This window comes from Carassius gibelio, chromosome A2 (assembly GCF_023724105.1).
Source record: "Carassius gibelio isolate Cgi1373 ecotype wild population from Czech Republic chromosome A2, carGib1.2-hapl.c, whole genome shotgun sequence".
Taxonomy (NCBI): Eukaryota; Metazoa; Chordata; class Actinopteri; order Cypriniformes; family Cyprinidae; genus Carassius; species Carassius gibelio.
The window spans coordinates 20,989,717-21,007,152 of NC_068372.1; the positions used below are offsets into that span (position 1 = coordinate 20,989,717).

Here is a 17,436-nt window from a genome sequence, read left to right on the forward strand (position 1 = left end):
AAAAGCTTAAAAGTAGGTCAAATTTGACATGTTTCTAGAAAAGCATAGTCTTGTGTATCTGAGAGGCAAAATCTGAATAAAACCCTTGGTGAATTCCCAAAGAAAATGAAAACAAAGCTGCTTGTATCTGTTACAGTAACGAACCTGAGAGCTGTCAGGTCTGTGTTGAAGGTAAAAGCTTCAGATGAAATGCAGAGTAAAGTGTTACATATTAAATGAACGATTGCATGACATCTGCTAAGAAAGGAAAGATTAAACTGTTAAATCAGGAATCCCAAAGATGGCTGGATTTGGCATATAAGTATGTTCACTTTGACATGAGTGTATAGCAACGCGTACAGCAGAAACTGAGTAGATGGTTAGTGCTTGTTAAATAATGACTTCTCATCTCATGCCTTTGTACAAGAAAATGTAATAGCTTCCTCAGTCAACTGTGCACATAAACAATAATGAGACCATGATGGCTGGAGTGATTTTAATCAGAAATACATTAAATTTGAGGATTAAAAAAAATAAAAAAATAAAACTGAAATATTGATGCAAGGTTCAGATCTCATATGTACATGAGATATATAGGTGACACTATTTAATAACTTTCATATCTTTTTATATCATACATTTTTTAAACAATACATTATGCCTAGATCACTTGTTAATATAGATTACATTATATAAGAATGTAATATTCAGAATTGTATATATATATATATATTCTGTTAGTTCAGAAGTTTGGGGTCAGCAAGAGTTTAATTTATCCAAAATATGAATACCGTATTCATATATATATATATATATATATATATATATATATATATATATATATATATATATATATATATATATATATATAGCAAATAAATGCTGTTGAATCCTGGAAAAAATATCTCATGGTTTCCACAAAAGTATGAAGCAGCACAACTGTTTACAAAGTTAAGAAGGTATTGTGACACTGAATACTGAAGAAATGACTGCTGAAAATTCAGCTTTGCCATCACTGGAATAAATTACATTTTAAAATATATTAAATATATAATAATAATAACAAAAAAATACAAAATAAATAAAAAAGATAAAGGATTAGAGACTTAGATAGTTTCTTTTTAGAAACATAAAAAAAAAATCTTACCAATCCCAAACCTTAAAAAAAATTTTTTTATATATATATTGTACATAACCTAATTTATGAAAGTTATTATAAAGTGTTACCAAAAATACATTGTAACAGGCAGTTTAATCCTCACCTCATCCTAAATCATAAAATACAGAAATATTCAGATTGTGTTCCTTAAGAGCGAGGCTATGCCATTTTACATAGGGATGTTGTGATTGATTAGACGCCCTTCACTGTCTTGACAATTTGTTGAAGGGCGAAAATTGATTCCTGTCTTAGACATTAAGATAAGCAACTAATATTTACAGACTCCCTGTGATTTCCATCTTCTGAATTTAGCGAGAATGTTTTCTCCCTTCACAGCTGAGGCACAGATATATTGTGTCAGACAATGTGAAGGTCCTACAGCTCTCCATGACAACAGCATAAATTGCAATTTTTATTCTAGTTTTGTTTTTTATGTTGCGCTGTAAAAGTTGTCTCCCCAAATATTGAGCGATCCATCTTATCTTGACAGGAAACTGATCACTTTTTATGTTGATGCATATATGCAATTTTCACAGACATTTTCACACATTCCAGTTTTATATAAAAAGCAATAATAAATGCACTGTGTTTTCAACGGTTGTAATTTTGTGGATGTTTGTGTTGACAAATGCTACAACCCAAGTAACTTAATCAAGAACACTTAAACAGTACATGTATGGTTATTAAATGCCGAGTGAAAATAATTGCTTCAAGATGTAGAGATACTAAATTAATTCATGTATTACAATTATGCGTTGTCACATCATCTTATGTCTAATAGAAAAGCATGTAAAGGTTGTGGAAAACAAAGCTATTGATCCAGGTGATGTAAATATTACTCTGTATTTGCACATAGATAACATGAAATGCACTCCTCATTTAATGCTTCAATTAAGAATTGAAATTTGCAGATTAGAGGTCACTGTAATTAAAAAACAGAATTTAGTATAGAGGAAAAAGAGGAAAAGAACGAGAAAAGTGTTTTCTTCTTTTTTCTTAAAGAGAGAGTCATACAGCCAAATGTGCTTTGATATCATAACAGAGACTTCACACCATAAGGCAACTGTTTTGTGTTGAAGTGTTTTTTTTTTTTTTTTTGGACTTTGTACTTTCAAAAAAGTACAAATATGGGTGTTTATCGGTATATGATGCTTTTCACATCTTGAAAGAGATGAGCAGTATTTACAAAGTGGCCCACAATCCTGTTCAAAACAATATTGTAAGTATGTTCTGTAACCTTTTGGTTGCCTTCTCAAAAAAGAAAAAATAATACATACATATGTATATATATTTATAAAATAAGAAATGATGCCATTCAGTTTACTTTCATGATTACCTTTTGGTTTAGCCATATCTCTGAATACAAAGGAATTTCTATCCAACATTCTGGCGATTCAGTCCCACATCAAATACAGATATACAGATCTCACAATACAGGATGCGACTCCAGATAAAATAGAAAAGCACAAATTTGAATCTTTGCTGATTGTTATAACCATTGGACCACTGTGCTCCAACACTTTATCGGATTTTCGGATTCATCCTGAACAGTGATATCACCAAGAATAACTACAACACTAGCACATACGTGCTAAGAAATTGTAGCTTTGTATTCTCACTTAAAATGTTCCTTTTCATGAATCATGCAGAGGCAATCTACTTCATAATCCCAATCATCTCAAAAGGAACCCTTACTCAAAGACAATAAGTAGTTTGACTGTATGCTAGCTCCAACAAGGTTTTCCCAGCAAAGGAATATCCTTGCAACTTACAGCTTCCAAGGTACACTCCTGTATCAGTCACAATCAAAACATTCTGCTTCTTACAATTGATGCCCAAAGGAAGAGGATTCAAAGAGAATCTCATCCACAAACATTTACACGCACACTGACAATATATTTATTTTCCCTTTCTCTCTCACCACATTAACAAATACATTCTCACAGGCAGGCAAAATCAGCCACAGAGGCTCATTTGAGCTAGCTGCACAACTGGCTGAGTTCTGGCTCAGTGGAGTTGGGGAGTTTGGCGTTGAAACTCTGGAGCGCCTCCTGTATGCGGGCTACCTCGCTGGACGAAAGCTTGAGCCTGTGTCTCAGCAGGCAGGAGAAGAGGTCCAGCGGCTGGGCTCCTGGAGGAGAGAGCCGGTTAATGCGGTCCCTCATCTCCAGAAGCATCAGGAAGGCCGCATCCTGCGAGCCTTCCGTGTACGGGTAGTCCAACTGCAGGATCAGGTCCTTGATCCCCTCTGGATCAAAGTGCATGCTGTAGCCAAAGACCTTCAGGCTGTTGATTTTCATGTAGCCCAGGTTGGCTGAATGATCCTCCAGGTCCAGAGGTTCATAAAAAAGTGTCTCATTGACGGTGGGATCATCTGTAATTATGCGACTGCGCAGGTAAATGTGCACCGTTTCGAAGAAGGACTTCCACTTGCTGCCAAGAGCTAGGGTCCAGTTATAGCACTGTAGTGAGGCATCCAATTTAGTTCTTTCCCAGTCTGGGAAGTCCTGCTGGTTGATGGGCATAAACCAGCTCTCAGAGTGGCTGCCCCCGAAGGGGTTGACATAGATTGCAGGCACAGGTTCCAGCGTGCTGTTCTTGGTGGAACAGATCTGGAAAGAGATCCCCATCAGCATGTGGATAAGGTTGGACTTGTTTTTGTTGCTCTTGAGGGTGAGCAGCATGCGCTTTCTCCACGCCGGATTAAACCAGCTGCCCAGTCGCACATCATTGCTGATGTAGATAGCGTGGACCTCCATGCGGCTGTCGAGCCTTTGGAGGAGGTGACGCATTTCTGCGTCCGGCATGTCAAAGTCAAAGTTTACGTAGTGATCCAAAGAGTTGGCAATGTTGGGGCGACAGAATCCCATATGGAGGATGCTGCCTGGGAGGCATGTGCCACAGCGGGTGATGTTGTCTGGGGCGCAGGATGAGCAGAGGGTCCCCTCACCCACCTTACATGGCACGTTGCCCTGGCAGACAGTACGTTGCTCTGCGGCACAGATGCAGCCATGCATTTCCTCAGAGAAGGAGCCGTACACACCATGCTCGCTGCAGTACAACAGAGATTGAGCTTTGTTGAGCCAAAAACCCAGAGTCCTGCAACGAAGAAGAGATAATTACAGAAAAGATTAGTTCCTGAAAAAATGACAGGTTTGGTTTTACTTTAATGAAGATGAAATCAAAATAAATCTGGGCTTTGTTGACATGAAAAAAATGTTCACTAACATGTTAAAATTGTTCATTCAAGACATGACATCAGCCTTATTTTCTCTGTGGTAAATGAGGCATTCATTTCCTCTTGCTGATTGATACGAATATTAATTGAGTGTTGATGGCCCGTTCTTAGACAAATGCAAATTGTTCTTAACCAGTGGAGGAAGTGAGTCTTAAAAGCCTTTGTGGATGCTGGTGAGGAGACGGTGCATTCTTTTTATTATCTTTCATCCAAATTAGCAAGAGACAAGCCACTTAAATATAGGCTCAGACTCCATGGGCTCTCCAATATCTTCCTACTCACAACTGCTGACGCATACTTAATGCCATGCATACCTAAATAAAATATCTTGCATCACATGCGCTTTCTGTTGTCTGTCTCCCTGTGGGATTTCATTTCATCATGTATCCTTTTGTACTGAACTCTTCAGTTTATTAATAGCCTTATAAATCCACTAATGTAATGTAATTCTTGCTCAGGAGAGCCTTTGATGTCAAGATGCATTTCAAACAGATGCATCTTGTTTCGGCTTGGTTCATCAATTAAGTGCTGGTTGTCTCTTACATAAAACATCTATTTCTGTTAAGAAACTCCTCTGAAATAAGTTATATGTTAAAAAGATTGTAAAAGTTTTTAACCTTTATTTTCAGTATATTGACATTATTTAAGAATTTCATGAAACAGACTTTTGACTAGTGAATGTCTTCAAGCTGAAGGCTGCTAACTACAATCTGTCACTCGCTTGGACCTCTTGTTCACAGTGTGCACACACTGACCACTGTTCAGAAACTTTCAATCTATAAGGGCACCACAAGTGGCTTGATTTATATTACATGGTCCAAGTGACCCAATTCCTATTTTTTTCCTCCCATGTGGCACAGGTTGCATATGGCCCACAAACATATAAGCAGAAAACAAAACACTTTTGTGCATTTGTGTCTGCAATGTAAGCAGACAGATTGGATATTCTCCTGTCAATGCTGGTTGTAAGTCATTGAAAATGCGATTGAGGCGAATGATGTCAACTCAGGTGGACACTTTTCCTTGTCAGTACATATACCTTGGGTTGTGTACTCTAAATGCAGATATAGGATATGGGTCACTTTTAAAAGAAGATGACAGCTGGACGATGTAATCTTTATTACCTCTAAGCCATGCACTAAATAAACCAAACAGTCTGTTATATATTGAGAGAGAACTAACCAACAACCTTATAGACACAGCCCACAAAGACAAATATATATAAAGGCTCAAGTATTTAGCCTGGAATACAGAACAGGATATTCTGAAGAACTGTTTTTGTCTGGAAAATTAAAGTTAATGGGGTCCAAAAAGCTGTAACCCATAAACTATCCTTGCATGAACAGAAATGTCATGAGAGTGAGTAAATGATGGAAGTTTCAGTTTTCGGATGACCTAAACATTGAATCAAAACTTTCTAAAATTCACATTGTACATGCTAACTTGTGTTATAAAGTGAAAAAAGATGATATGGCCTTGTACCTTTCTCTAGGCAGGCTGATCTTTGGCTGTGTAGGACAGCGCTTGCTGAGAGCAAAGAGTTTGCGGACAATCTTGATGGCTTTTCCCAGCACCACTTTAGTGCTTGCCTCCAGCAGACCATAACGTCTCTGCAGGACCAGATCTGATGTCCAGAACTTTAAGACGGCAGAGGTGTTTAAAAAATGATCCGTTGGCAATTTCTTGAGAAAGGCTTTAAACTCATCTGGAAAACAGAAGAAGAGTGAGAAAAGTTACTTTGGTTGTTATTACTGTGAAATTAATGAACAGTATTGAGCTGTAATGAGCTTCAAATCTAAGATATGAGAGAACGTGGTTTATGATATGAATACATGAGTTATTGAGCGTCTCAATGTGGGTGTTGTAGGAAAAATACAGCAGAGTCAATAATGTTAATCATAAGACATAAGTATATCACCTAACTATATAGCAGCTTAAACTAACTTAAAGTGAGGTTTTATTAAAACTTTGACAATAATTGTGCACTTCAATTGATCACTATTTGAAATAAGGACAAGCTAGTTTGTCTTCAGCACAGATAGTTAAGTTATAGAAAAACTCATAGAATTTCTCAATACCTTCCATTGCAAAATGTCATCGAAGTTAAAAACAGCGACTCATTAGGAAAATGATAAAATACGAGTTACCTAGAAATGTTTTCGGGCCACTTAAAAAGACATTAGCATCACTCAAAAACAGAGAGAAATGAAGACATTTGCTTAGCACAGAGGAGACGAGTACCAATCCCCCATTGTAAAGCCATGAAGAAAGAGCTCTATTGGTGTCAAAGGGCATTACAATGTGCAGTGATCCCGTAACCGCTGAGCCCGGAGACTCCCGCACACAAGACTAAAATCACAGAGATAACATTAGCATTGGCTCAGACTGTCAGATAAGCTCAGTTTTAGCTCAGAGTCCCTCTTTCTTCTTCTCTTCCCCTGTCATTTTGTCTAAGCATGTGTCTCTGCTTGACTGACTGCAGAAGAAAAGCCTACAGTGACCAATGTCACAACATAACTGTATTACAATTATTAGGAAGTCTGGAAGTGCATAATCATGTTGTTTACTAATGTGATGTTGGCTATATAAAACAAAATGATAAGTGCATGCTGAACCTATATAATGAAAGCATTTCCACTGCACAGATTAATTTAAGAAATGTACATGAATTTATTAAAAAAATGTTTTTAGTTATCCAGATAAAAACAATATATATATATTGGGCATACAATTTGTACTTTTATTATTATTATTTATTAAAATATTTTTCCGTTTTTTTTTTTTTTTTTTCAAGATTTCTATAATCACAATATCACATCTTTTCGGCCACAATAATGATGAAGTGAAAAATATTAAATCTTGACATATGATATAAAAATTTTTAAAGCACATGCTAAACTCTCACATGTAACTTATGTTTCATTCAGACTCAATAGCGGTACTTTGTACAGAAAGTCTCACAAGAGTAATAAAGCAAATGACTTTCCAGGAAATCCCCTATATGGGCAAAAGCATTCAACTGTCACTGTAGCTAAGGGGTCGGCATCTGTATTTGTATTTGTATTTTATTGCACTGTCAAATATGTCAAAAATATTTCTGTGGCTCTCATATTGTACAAAAAGTTAGAAAGCCTCGCAATCCCTTACTGATTGAGCTCAATAACATTCAATTTTACAGTAAGTGTATTCGGATGATTCTTACATTTGAATAGATGCGTTATCACTCCCTGAATCAAATTTGCAGCACATTTGCTTTCATTACGTGATAACAAAAGCAAGTATTTAATATGTACATGTATATTTCAAACATAACCTTGTGAGGGGCTGATCAGGGTTGTGGTATGCTTATGTAACCCAATAAAACCATAGCAGTTTTTTTCTCTACCCGATCATAACTGACAACCCCTTTCCCACATTTCAGCATAAAATGTAGCCATATGCAGCAGCGCATTTATGAGATTTTCTCACTCCCTCTCTCACTTTTTCACTCTACATTCCTTCTTTTGCCTTCCGTTGTTACAGTCAAATCTCTCTCCTTGTGTCTTTCCCCCATCTTTTTATCTCCTGCTTGCCCACATTCTGCTGGAGATCTCAATATTCACAGCACATTTACAATTTGAACTTTTCTCCCCTTTTCTGCCTTATTCTGGCATTTATGACTTCATGTTCAAATTTATGGACTGTTTAGCCTATTCCTAAAAATGTCAGATGGAATGATGAGGTTATTTTCCTCAAAACACATTCTCATTTTGTACATTAGTACTTCAAAATTCTATGAACAAGGAGAAGAGAGAAATTACTGCTGTCTATGCACGTTCAAGAACATAATGGCATTCATGCTCATTATATAGTGAGGTCCAAAAGTCAGAGACCATGTTGAAAATATGGGATTCAAGTCAAATTTAAGCCTAAAAGTAAACAAAGACTTTGAATGTAATTTTTATTTAAACAAATCAATTTTATGATGTTTAACATATCAAATGAATATAAGAACTATTAAGGTTACTAATCAAATAACTAAACTGGTGACATTGTGTGACCTTCTTTGTTCATATCGATTTTTATATGCAACTTAAACCAATCCTCAAATGTATTTGTACAGAAATTTCCCTCTGTTGGGAAAGTTAGTTGTATGTACATGGTGAATTCACTCTTACCATGAACAACAAAATCCTCTTCTTGGGATCATCGTAAAAGAGGAGAACACTTTGACATTTACACTGTGCCATAAAGCTGTTTCTTAGATTGCATCCTGTGTTGTATCTCCACATGGTATGGACTTTGAAAACTACAAACACAGCTGGAGGAAAAGGAATCAATAATGTCTGCTCATGAAACTATAGACTCTCAACTACAAAACTCACAGAGTATCATCACTGAAATTGGCTATTCAGTCAAGATGACAAAGTCGTCCTGTCACACTGTTTCAGAGTTATTATAACATACTGAACAAACAAACAAATTAATAAATGCACCAATTAATGACCAAAAAAAAAAAAAAAAGAAAAAAAAAATCTAGTTGTCAAACAGGAAAGTTGACACAAAGACTATTTCTCTGTCAAAGCATTTATTAATCATTGTATTTATTGTATTTTACATGCTTACATGCTGTTTTATGCATTGTTTTATGTTTTAAATTTTGTTTTAATTGCATGTTTCATTCTCCAGTTGACAAAAGGCGAAGTTAACTATAGTTTAAAGTATTTCTTTTTGCCTATAGACATTGACTAGAAACTGACTTTCAAGAATAAACCCATCCAGAGAAATATTCAATAGAATAAAAAGTGTGACAACTTGCTTTGGTCTACTTTACAATAATCTCACAGGAAAAATAAATACAACAGAACAAGCAAATCCCCAACATAGTCTTTTTCTCAGACATCCATACAACGTGCTTGAGAAGAAAACTCTTTTCTTAAAATACACAAAACCCAATGTAATTTGTTTTGTGTTCTCCTTTGTTTCAGATATTCCGTTTCAAAGTGCATCTTAGACTGCAGCTAAATGTGTTCATTTTGCGCATAAAGCTGCAGTGATCTGCCTTTTTTAGATTCCAGCGTCCCTGCAGGTACGGCCTGATTATGTTTTGTAATTATAAGCAAACCATCAGTGTGATGCAAACTATTCATAAGTAGATGCACTGAGGAACTTTAACTTTTGATATCAGGCTGAAAGCAGATGCAGGCAATGTTGCTAAAATTACCTATTATAACACAGCCTTATTTTTTTTTTTTCATCAGATGCAAATGGGCTCACAAATTCATTATGCCTATAATGAACTGTTTTGCATCTAAATAGCAAGAAACAACTATCACACCCAAACACCACAGAAGTTCCATTTAATGAAAAAAAGAAAAAGAAAAAAACCCCCACAAATTCTACTAGTTTAGAGTCTTTTAAAATATGCAAACTGTATAAAATTTAATTTTTAATCAGGGCAGAGAAGATAAAAAAGATCAAGGATGTATCTTCTACCTTTCAGCTTGTTACAACTGTGATTTCTTACCTTATATATACATAATTTTTGTCACAGAGAAAGCAACCTGTAAAATATATTCAAATGAGCACTTTTCCCTCTTCATGGGAAGAAGCAGACTTGTTATCTTTACCGGACACCCTGCAGAACACAGTGCCGCCTGGCCTCTATACGTCTTTTATATCTCCAAGTGGAATATGATTTTAAAGCTGGTGAAAATTTGGTGACTCCCAGAGGACAGGGTATAATTCACAGATTGATCAAAGCACAGGTAACGGCGGGGTGGCTGAATTATGGCTTGTCAGGAGAAGCTGTCTGGAGGCAGGGTCCTGATTAGACATTTCTCGCAGTCTTAGAACGAAATAAAGGATAGTCCCTCTGTTAATCAGTCAACCCTTTTCTTTTTTTACCCGAACATTAATAGAGAACTGACTTTTCCGTAATTGTGCAAGAAGACATTTGTGACATGAACAAGACAACGTTTCAAGTCTGTGGAGGGAACTGAGGTAGTGGAATAAACCTGGCAATGAAACAATGACAGGTTTTCATGGACTCGATTTAACACATCTCCAATGACAACCACATACGTATGTGTTGTTATATTTCCAGGCATCGACCCACGCCTTTGAATCATCCTTCTTTATTACTGACAAACAAAATTTTGTTTTGCAACTGCTAACCTAGCTCTTCAACAAAATTACTGCGCAATTGTTCCTTTCAAACCAGTTAAACGCAAACCCTTCCCTGCTGACATTCTAAAATACAGACAAACAAGCTTTGTTAATGAAAATATTTAGTCAACAAAGAAGAAGAACTTAAAAATGGAGCATCAGGAATGACAATTAATCTGCACTATTTAAATGAAAATATATGGTCAAAAAATATCTGACATGAGAAGACCCATCAAGACATAAAATATGCAACAAGTAAATTTTTATTATAATATTATTATTATTATTATTATTATTATTATGTATTTTTTTATTGTAATGTAATTTCAGAAGCTCAAGTTTTTTCATTTTTTACTTGTGAGTTTGTTTGTTTAATTTGACTTACTAAAATGCTATAGTAAAGTTAAAGCAATTTTAGTATGACTAAAATTGGCTAAAAGAGGAAACTTGCTTCAAAAGATGAAACTATGACTCAAATTCAGAAAAATAACACTGTAAATGGCTAAAGGTTTGTGGGTGTATTCAACATAATACAAACCTCAATGAAAAATGTTTTCATGCTACAAAGAAAAATACAAGGAATGCTATACAACATCTTTCTTTAAATGCTAAACAAGAAACGCAAGCCAGGAATGCCATTAGAATGCATAGATGAAAGAGTGTTGAAATCCTTTAGAATAAGAATGAACTGTCACAGGAGTTTGTCTCTGATAAAATACCGTTTCCTCCATTCCTGCTGTCATCAGAGCTCCAAAGCAGTTTCTGAAATATACTCCTCACTCTCTTTCGCTATTGCTGGAACCCTAAGCCATAAATATAGAGCCTTTAGCCTCTTTGTCTTGGTGCTATGCGTTGCAATCACTACTTATGGTACTCTGGTGGGTGCTTTCAGCAAGGCCAAGTTGTGTTGTTGAGGTCTCAGCCTCCGAAAACTCATAAAGGAGATCAATCCTAACTAAGACATTAATTTAGGCCTATCAAAGTCTGGAGAGGAGCATAAAACACTTGAAATGCTTGCTCGTAAGTTGTAAAATATTGGCAGCGGGCATTGTGGCGTGACATATTGTAAATTTATAATCAAGTCCGTAATTGCAAAGTACACTCACAAGAGAGGAAAAAAGAAAAATGTTTACTGTGGGCACCATGGTAGAGTATGCCATTCTGCTAAACATATAAGCATGTTATACATTTATATATATATTTGTATACATATAGTTGGTTTTAAGGTTTATGTGCCGTTCTATCAAAAGCAACCGAGATTTCAAAAAGCACACATAACCATATTGCAGTCTGGATATTCTTGGTTTAAGTAAAAATATTAATTTTAATCACCCCATGCTTCCAAGTTAGCAGAAATAATAGTGGTGCTTGTTTTTCTTAATAGGCCATTGCCATGTAGCATATCAGGCCACCGTGTCATAATGAGTTTGAGGTGCACTGAGGCCTGGTCTGAACTTAAATGGGGCAGCAGGATGAATGAATGCCTTAAAACCTAAAACAGGCATCGGTGGGTGGCCGCAGCATATGCATCAAAACCAAATGGACTGTGCTGTCATACAAGCCACTGCCTGCATAATTAAAGTGGGAGAAATTACAATGTGTGACTTCCTCGAGATGAAATAAACGCTTGTGAGTTTAGAAAGTGAAGCTAAGTGGATTTTTTCCACCCTAGGCTGGAGGATAAGTTTGTTGGTACTGTAGTTTGCATGATTCTGTTTAGTTGTAAATTATCGAGGCTCATACTTGGCATCCTCTATGAATTTGGTAATAAGAAATAACATTATTTGGAGCTTTCCTAAAGCATGGCAGGAAGACAAGTGAACAATCTCATTCCATTTTCTCAGGCTTACACAAACTGTTCTGTTTTTTTTCTGCATTCATAAATCCCAACCATTCAACCCTGATACTCTCATTACTCAAAAAAAATGAACCAACAAACATTTTTTTTAATAATAAGTTTAAAGAGTGTAAATATAAGTTGCTTTAATAACTACAAGCTGACTACAGTAAATGATCTTCAGCTCTGCTTTAACAAAAACACAAACAGCATACAAATAGGATACAACATTGGGCTTCAACCACATACAAAAACTTTTTTATTTATTTTATATTTTAATTCATTTATTTCAACAAATTGTCAACGTGGTGCTAAATTGAATGAACTTTGACATATTTTTTATCATGGAATAGATTTGGTCTAGTTTATTTTGATGTTTATTTACATTTACATTTACATTTGTTTACTGATTTATTTAAATCATTAATCACACAAATCAAATAAGTTTTAAACCGCTTTTTATCTTGTCCCAAAATTCAGTTATGCCATTGTGAAGATTTCTGAACATTAAAGACTGATATTTTGTTGAAAAATTAATAAATAAATGAAAAAATAATGATGTTCGGTATTTCAGATAAATTTTGCTCATTATTTGAACCCTATTTCCGTTTGTATTTTTTTTTTTGAAGAAGAAGAGCTTATTGTCGATTATTGGTGCTCAAAAATGAAAAGCTAAAAAAAAGAGAGACAGGTTCTGAAGAAAACAAGGTCTCCTCTCATCTGCTGAATGCGAGTAAAGCAGTATTCTATCTCTCACAGTGAGTTATAAACTCTCTCTCCACTCTCAATATGCCTCTGAATTTCATTATAAAATATTATACTCGGCTTCCAGACAAGGTCAGTAGAATTCAAAAAAACAAAAGCATTAGGTGGTCTGCAACTTATTTGATGTAACTGTTTGAAGTTTCACTCATGCAGAGAGATGAATTAAAGTGGGGAGGGCAGCTATTTTCAAATAACTTATCACTTGACGAGAGTAATTCAGAGTCAATGCCATATATTAAAAGAGATAACGCTGCACAAATATACAATTCAACTATATTGGATATCACCAATGTCTTCAGATGGGAGGCATGGATACTATGGTGTATGTTATTTTCTCTACTCTAATTAAGCGTTTAGCTACATATAGCTTTTTACATTACCTGCTTCTTTTTGAGGCACAGGGCTCCATCCAAGTCTACGAGCTCACATTTGTTAACCATACTAGGGTTCTGACAGCAGGGGTAATGTCGGGTTTGAGAGAAAGTAGTTTAGTGACCCCAGTGCCTTCCAGGAACAGCACTCTGATGGATCTGCTCAGTCAGCTGGCATCTTTATACAAGAAAAATCTGCGCATTCACTGTTTGTCTCTTTTCTGAGTGTAGGACTGAAAAACAAAACTGTGCACATGGAGCTTATGAGCTAAATATGCATATTATATATTTACATATTGTTACCATGTGTAATTTTTCATACATGACTGAGCCACAGTTTTGATTGTAGAGACACACTAATGCAAACAAGTCCAGATGGCTTTATCAGTTGAACAGGTGTGTGGTTAACCATTGCTTCCTTTACATATGCAAAACAATAAACTGAAGCGCATAAACAGAATCCAATCATTAAATGGTATTTATATCTATGAGAACTCTTCTCAGAAAAGAAGAAAATGAAGATATTTTATTGCTTGTGTATTTTTAGGGCCCCTGAGGTTAAAATGTCAGAAAGTCTTTGAGTCGAGGATTTGATGTCAAAGACAACTTATTTGCTCTGCTTTGTTGCACTGCTATTGCAGCTGAATGAACACTGTCAAACTGTTTCTGCTACTTACTGAAACAATTAAGATCAAAAGGGTAAAGAAGACTAAAGGAAAGAAAAAACTGTTGGCATGATGACCCCAAGACAAACAACATGAAAAATAAATCTGTCAGAGGAGCAGATATAATTGCCAAAATTCTTATTATGCATGCTTTTTTGGGATTTTAAAAACAATCAAACTGTAAATAAAAACAACAACAACAACAATAATAATAATATAAAAATAACAAGTTGAGTTTAAATTAATAAATGTAATTAAATAATATTGAATTCAAAATTTATATTTATTTACAACATTATTGATATTACCTACAGAAAAAAATATGATATTCTAATATTGTAATATAAGACTGAACTAAATTTTGCTACCAACTTACAAAACAATTTTTCTGAAGAAAACATACATTTCGGTGAATGGACTTTTGACTTCAAAATGTACTGAGATATAGCTCTTATATGGCAACCTTGTGACAACTAGCCCAGTCTCCATTATATGTAACTGCTGCCATTGCTATTTCACATTGAATCACATCTCTCTCATTTATAAAAGCCAATGATGGTGGTGAATGGGCTGCTCAGAGTCTCAGAGAAAGTGATGTATGTCTAGTTAAACTCATCATCATGATAATCATCACAGTGCGCAAATGACTACCAGTCGTCTGTCTTGCTTTTCTTTCTTTGTGAGTCCTGAGGAAGCAAATCATCTTGATTTCCTAGCTCCACGAGAGCAATTGCTTAATGTGTGAATGCTAATATTAGTGTTTTTTATTGTAGCAATTGCTACATGTGTGAATGCAAATACATGTGCATCTCAATTAGAGTGTCGTGGAAAAGTTCATTTATATCTCTAATTTAACTCAAATTGTGAAACTCGTGTATTAAATAAATGTAATGCACACAGACTGAAGTAGTTTAAGTCTTTGATTATTTTAACTGTGATGATTATGTCTCACATTTAACAAAACCTACCAATTCAACAAATCTCAACCAATTAGAATACTACATAAGACCAATAAAACAAAAACATTTTTTTTTTTTTTGTGAATTTTTGGCCTTCTGGAAAGTAGGTTAATTTACTGTACAGGTGCTCAATACTTGGTAGGGGCTCCTTTTGCTTTAATTACTGCCTCAATTTGGCGTGGCATGGAGTTGACAAGTTTGTGGCACTGCTGAGTGGTATGGAAGCCCAGCTTTCTTTGACAGTGGCTTCAGCTCATCTGCACTGTTTGGTTTCTTGTTTCTTATTTTCCTCTTGACAATACCCCATAGATTGTCTATGGGGTTCAGGTCTGGTGAGTTTGCTGGCCAGTCAAGCACGCCAACTTTTGGTGCTTTTAGCAGTGCGGGCAGGTGCCAAATCCTGCTGGAAAATGAAATCAGCATCTTCAAAAAGTTGGTCAGCAGAAGGAAGCATGAAGTGCTCCAAAATTCTTGGTAAACAGGTGCAGTGACTTTGGTTTTCAAAAAACACAATGGACCAACACCAGCAGATGACATTGCACCCCAAATTATCACAGACTGTTTAAACTTAACACTGGACTTCAAGCAACTTGGGCTATGAGCTTCTCCACCCTTTATTCCAGACTGTAGAACCTTGGTTTCCAAATGAAATACAAAACTTGCTATCATCTGAAAAGAGGACTTTGGACAGTCCAGTTCTTCTTCTCCCTAGCACAGGTAAGACGCCTCTGACATTGTCTGTGGTTCAGCAAATTCCTTGACACGTCTGTGTGTGGTGGCTCTTGATGCCTTGACCCCAGCCTCAGTCTATTTTCTTGTGAAGTTCATTCAAATTCTTGAATCGATTTTGCTTGACAATCCTCATAAGGCTGTGGTTCTCTCGGTTGGTTGTACATAATTTTATTCCACGCTTTTTCCTTCCACTCAACTTTCTGTTGACATGCTTGTATACAGCACTCTGTGAACAGCCAACCTCTTTGGAAATGAATGTTTGTGGCTTCACCCTCTGTCAATGATTGTCTTCTGGACAACTGTCAGACCAGCAGTTCTCCCCAGGATTGTGTAGCCTAGTGAACCAAACCGAGAGACCATTTTGAAGGCTCAAGAAACCTTTGCAGGTGTTTTGAGTTGATTAGCTGATTTTACATGTCACCATATTCTAATTTGTTGAGCTTTAGTGGGTTTTTGTTAAATGTGAGCCAAAATCATCACAATTAAAAGAACCAAAGACTTAAACTACGTCAGTCTGTGTGCATTGAATTCATTTAATACACAAGTTTCACAATTTGAGTTTAATTGCTGAAATAAATTAACTTTTTCACAACATTCTAATTCATTGAAATGCACCTGTATAAGTTGTTTTTATTGAATGTACTGTATAATTCAACAGAACTGTACAGAGCAGGGGAAAACAACCATTGCTCTCTTCCATTCTGGTGTACCAGCAATTAAATTAAATATCCCAAATCCAGTAAAAAGCTTGTGGCAAACCATAAATCTTAGCAATCTCAGTTGGGGGAGTGAGGATATGTTTCAGTCTTTCTTCCTGAAGGATGCATTTGTAGTATTTAGCAACTTTGTGTTTTGCTAAATTGTGTTTGTTTCTATTTCTTTCTTGCTTGCCTTTTTTTAGACTTTGTGAAGTAGGTGTACTCTTTTCTTTTTTCTTTTCTTGCGTGAATCACAGACAGTAAAGCAGCAGAGACAAGGTTGTTTAAGTGGGAAGAATTTCACATGCATTGTGTAGACCCTGTTATGCTTCTTTTGCTGCATTCTGCGTGTTTTAGATCATGTGTGAAACTTAGTTTAGTCATATTAAAGACAATCTTACATGCCGTAAGCGGTTAAACTCTGCCCTTATCTCACTGTTCCACATGTCATTGCACCAAGGTGACACCAAACTGTCATACTGCGATGTTCGCATATCCTACTTTTATTTTTTAGGGTTGACATTAATATTTTGCAACCTCCTCTAAAAAGACAGAAAAAACATCCTTTGTGTGGGAGTTTGAGTATTTGCTTGTCAATAAAATCCTGTCCACAGACAGGATGCTTTGCACAAAGACTATGATCACATGATGAGTATGTGGGAAATTGCAGGCAGCCACTATTTATTTACTGCCTGAGCAGATTTGTTGTATTTACTGGGTTCAAAGTGACTCATGAACACCCTATATCCACTAGTTTTGGTTGCCGTCAATTGTTGGATATTGGAAAGGCCAATATCTGACCCATAACACTGAGTGGTTGAAGTAGGTACTGGCAGTAAAACGGATGACAATTATGTATTATATTTAAAGATAACTTATTTCTGCT

The 17,436-nt window shown here is 35.8% G+C and overlaps 1 protein-coding gene across 1 annotated transcript in view; it reads right to left on the bottom strand.

Annotated features, from left to right (window-relative positions):
• Positions 1-1,724: 1,724 nt before the first annotated feature.
• Positions 1,725-17,436, bottom strand: part of LOC128030881 (BMP/retinoic acid-inducible neural-specific protein 3-like) — a 72,698-nt gene continuing 56,986 nt past the window's right edge. The window contains exons 7-8 of the mRNA XM_052618956.1: positions 5,859-6,081; positions 1,725-4,237 (exon numbers count right to left, since the gene is read on the bottom strand). Coding sequence (XP_052474916.1) covers positions 3,118-4,237; positions 5,859-6,081 — 1,343 coding nt within the window. The 3' untranslated portion in view covers positions 1,725-3,117. The remainder of the gene's footprint in view (positions 4,238-5,858; positions 6,082-17,436) is intronic.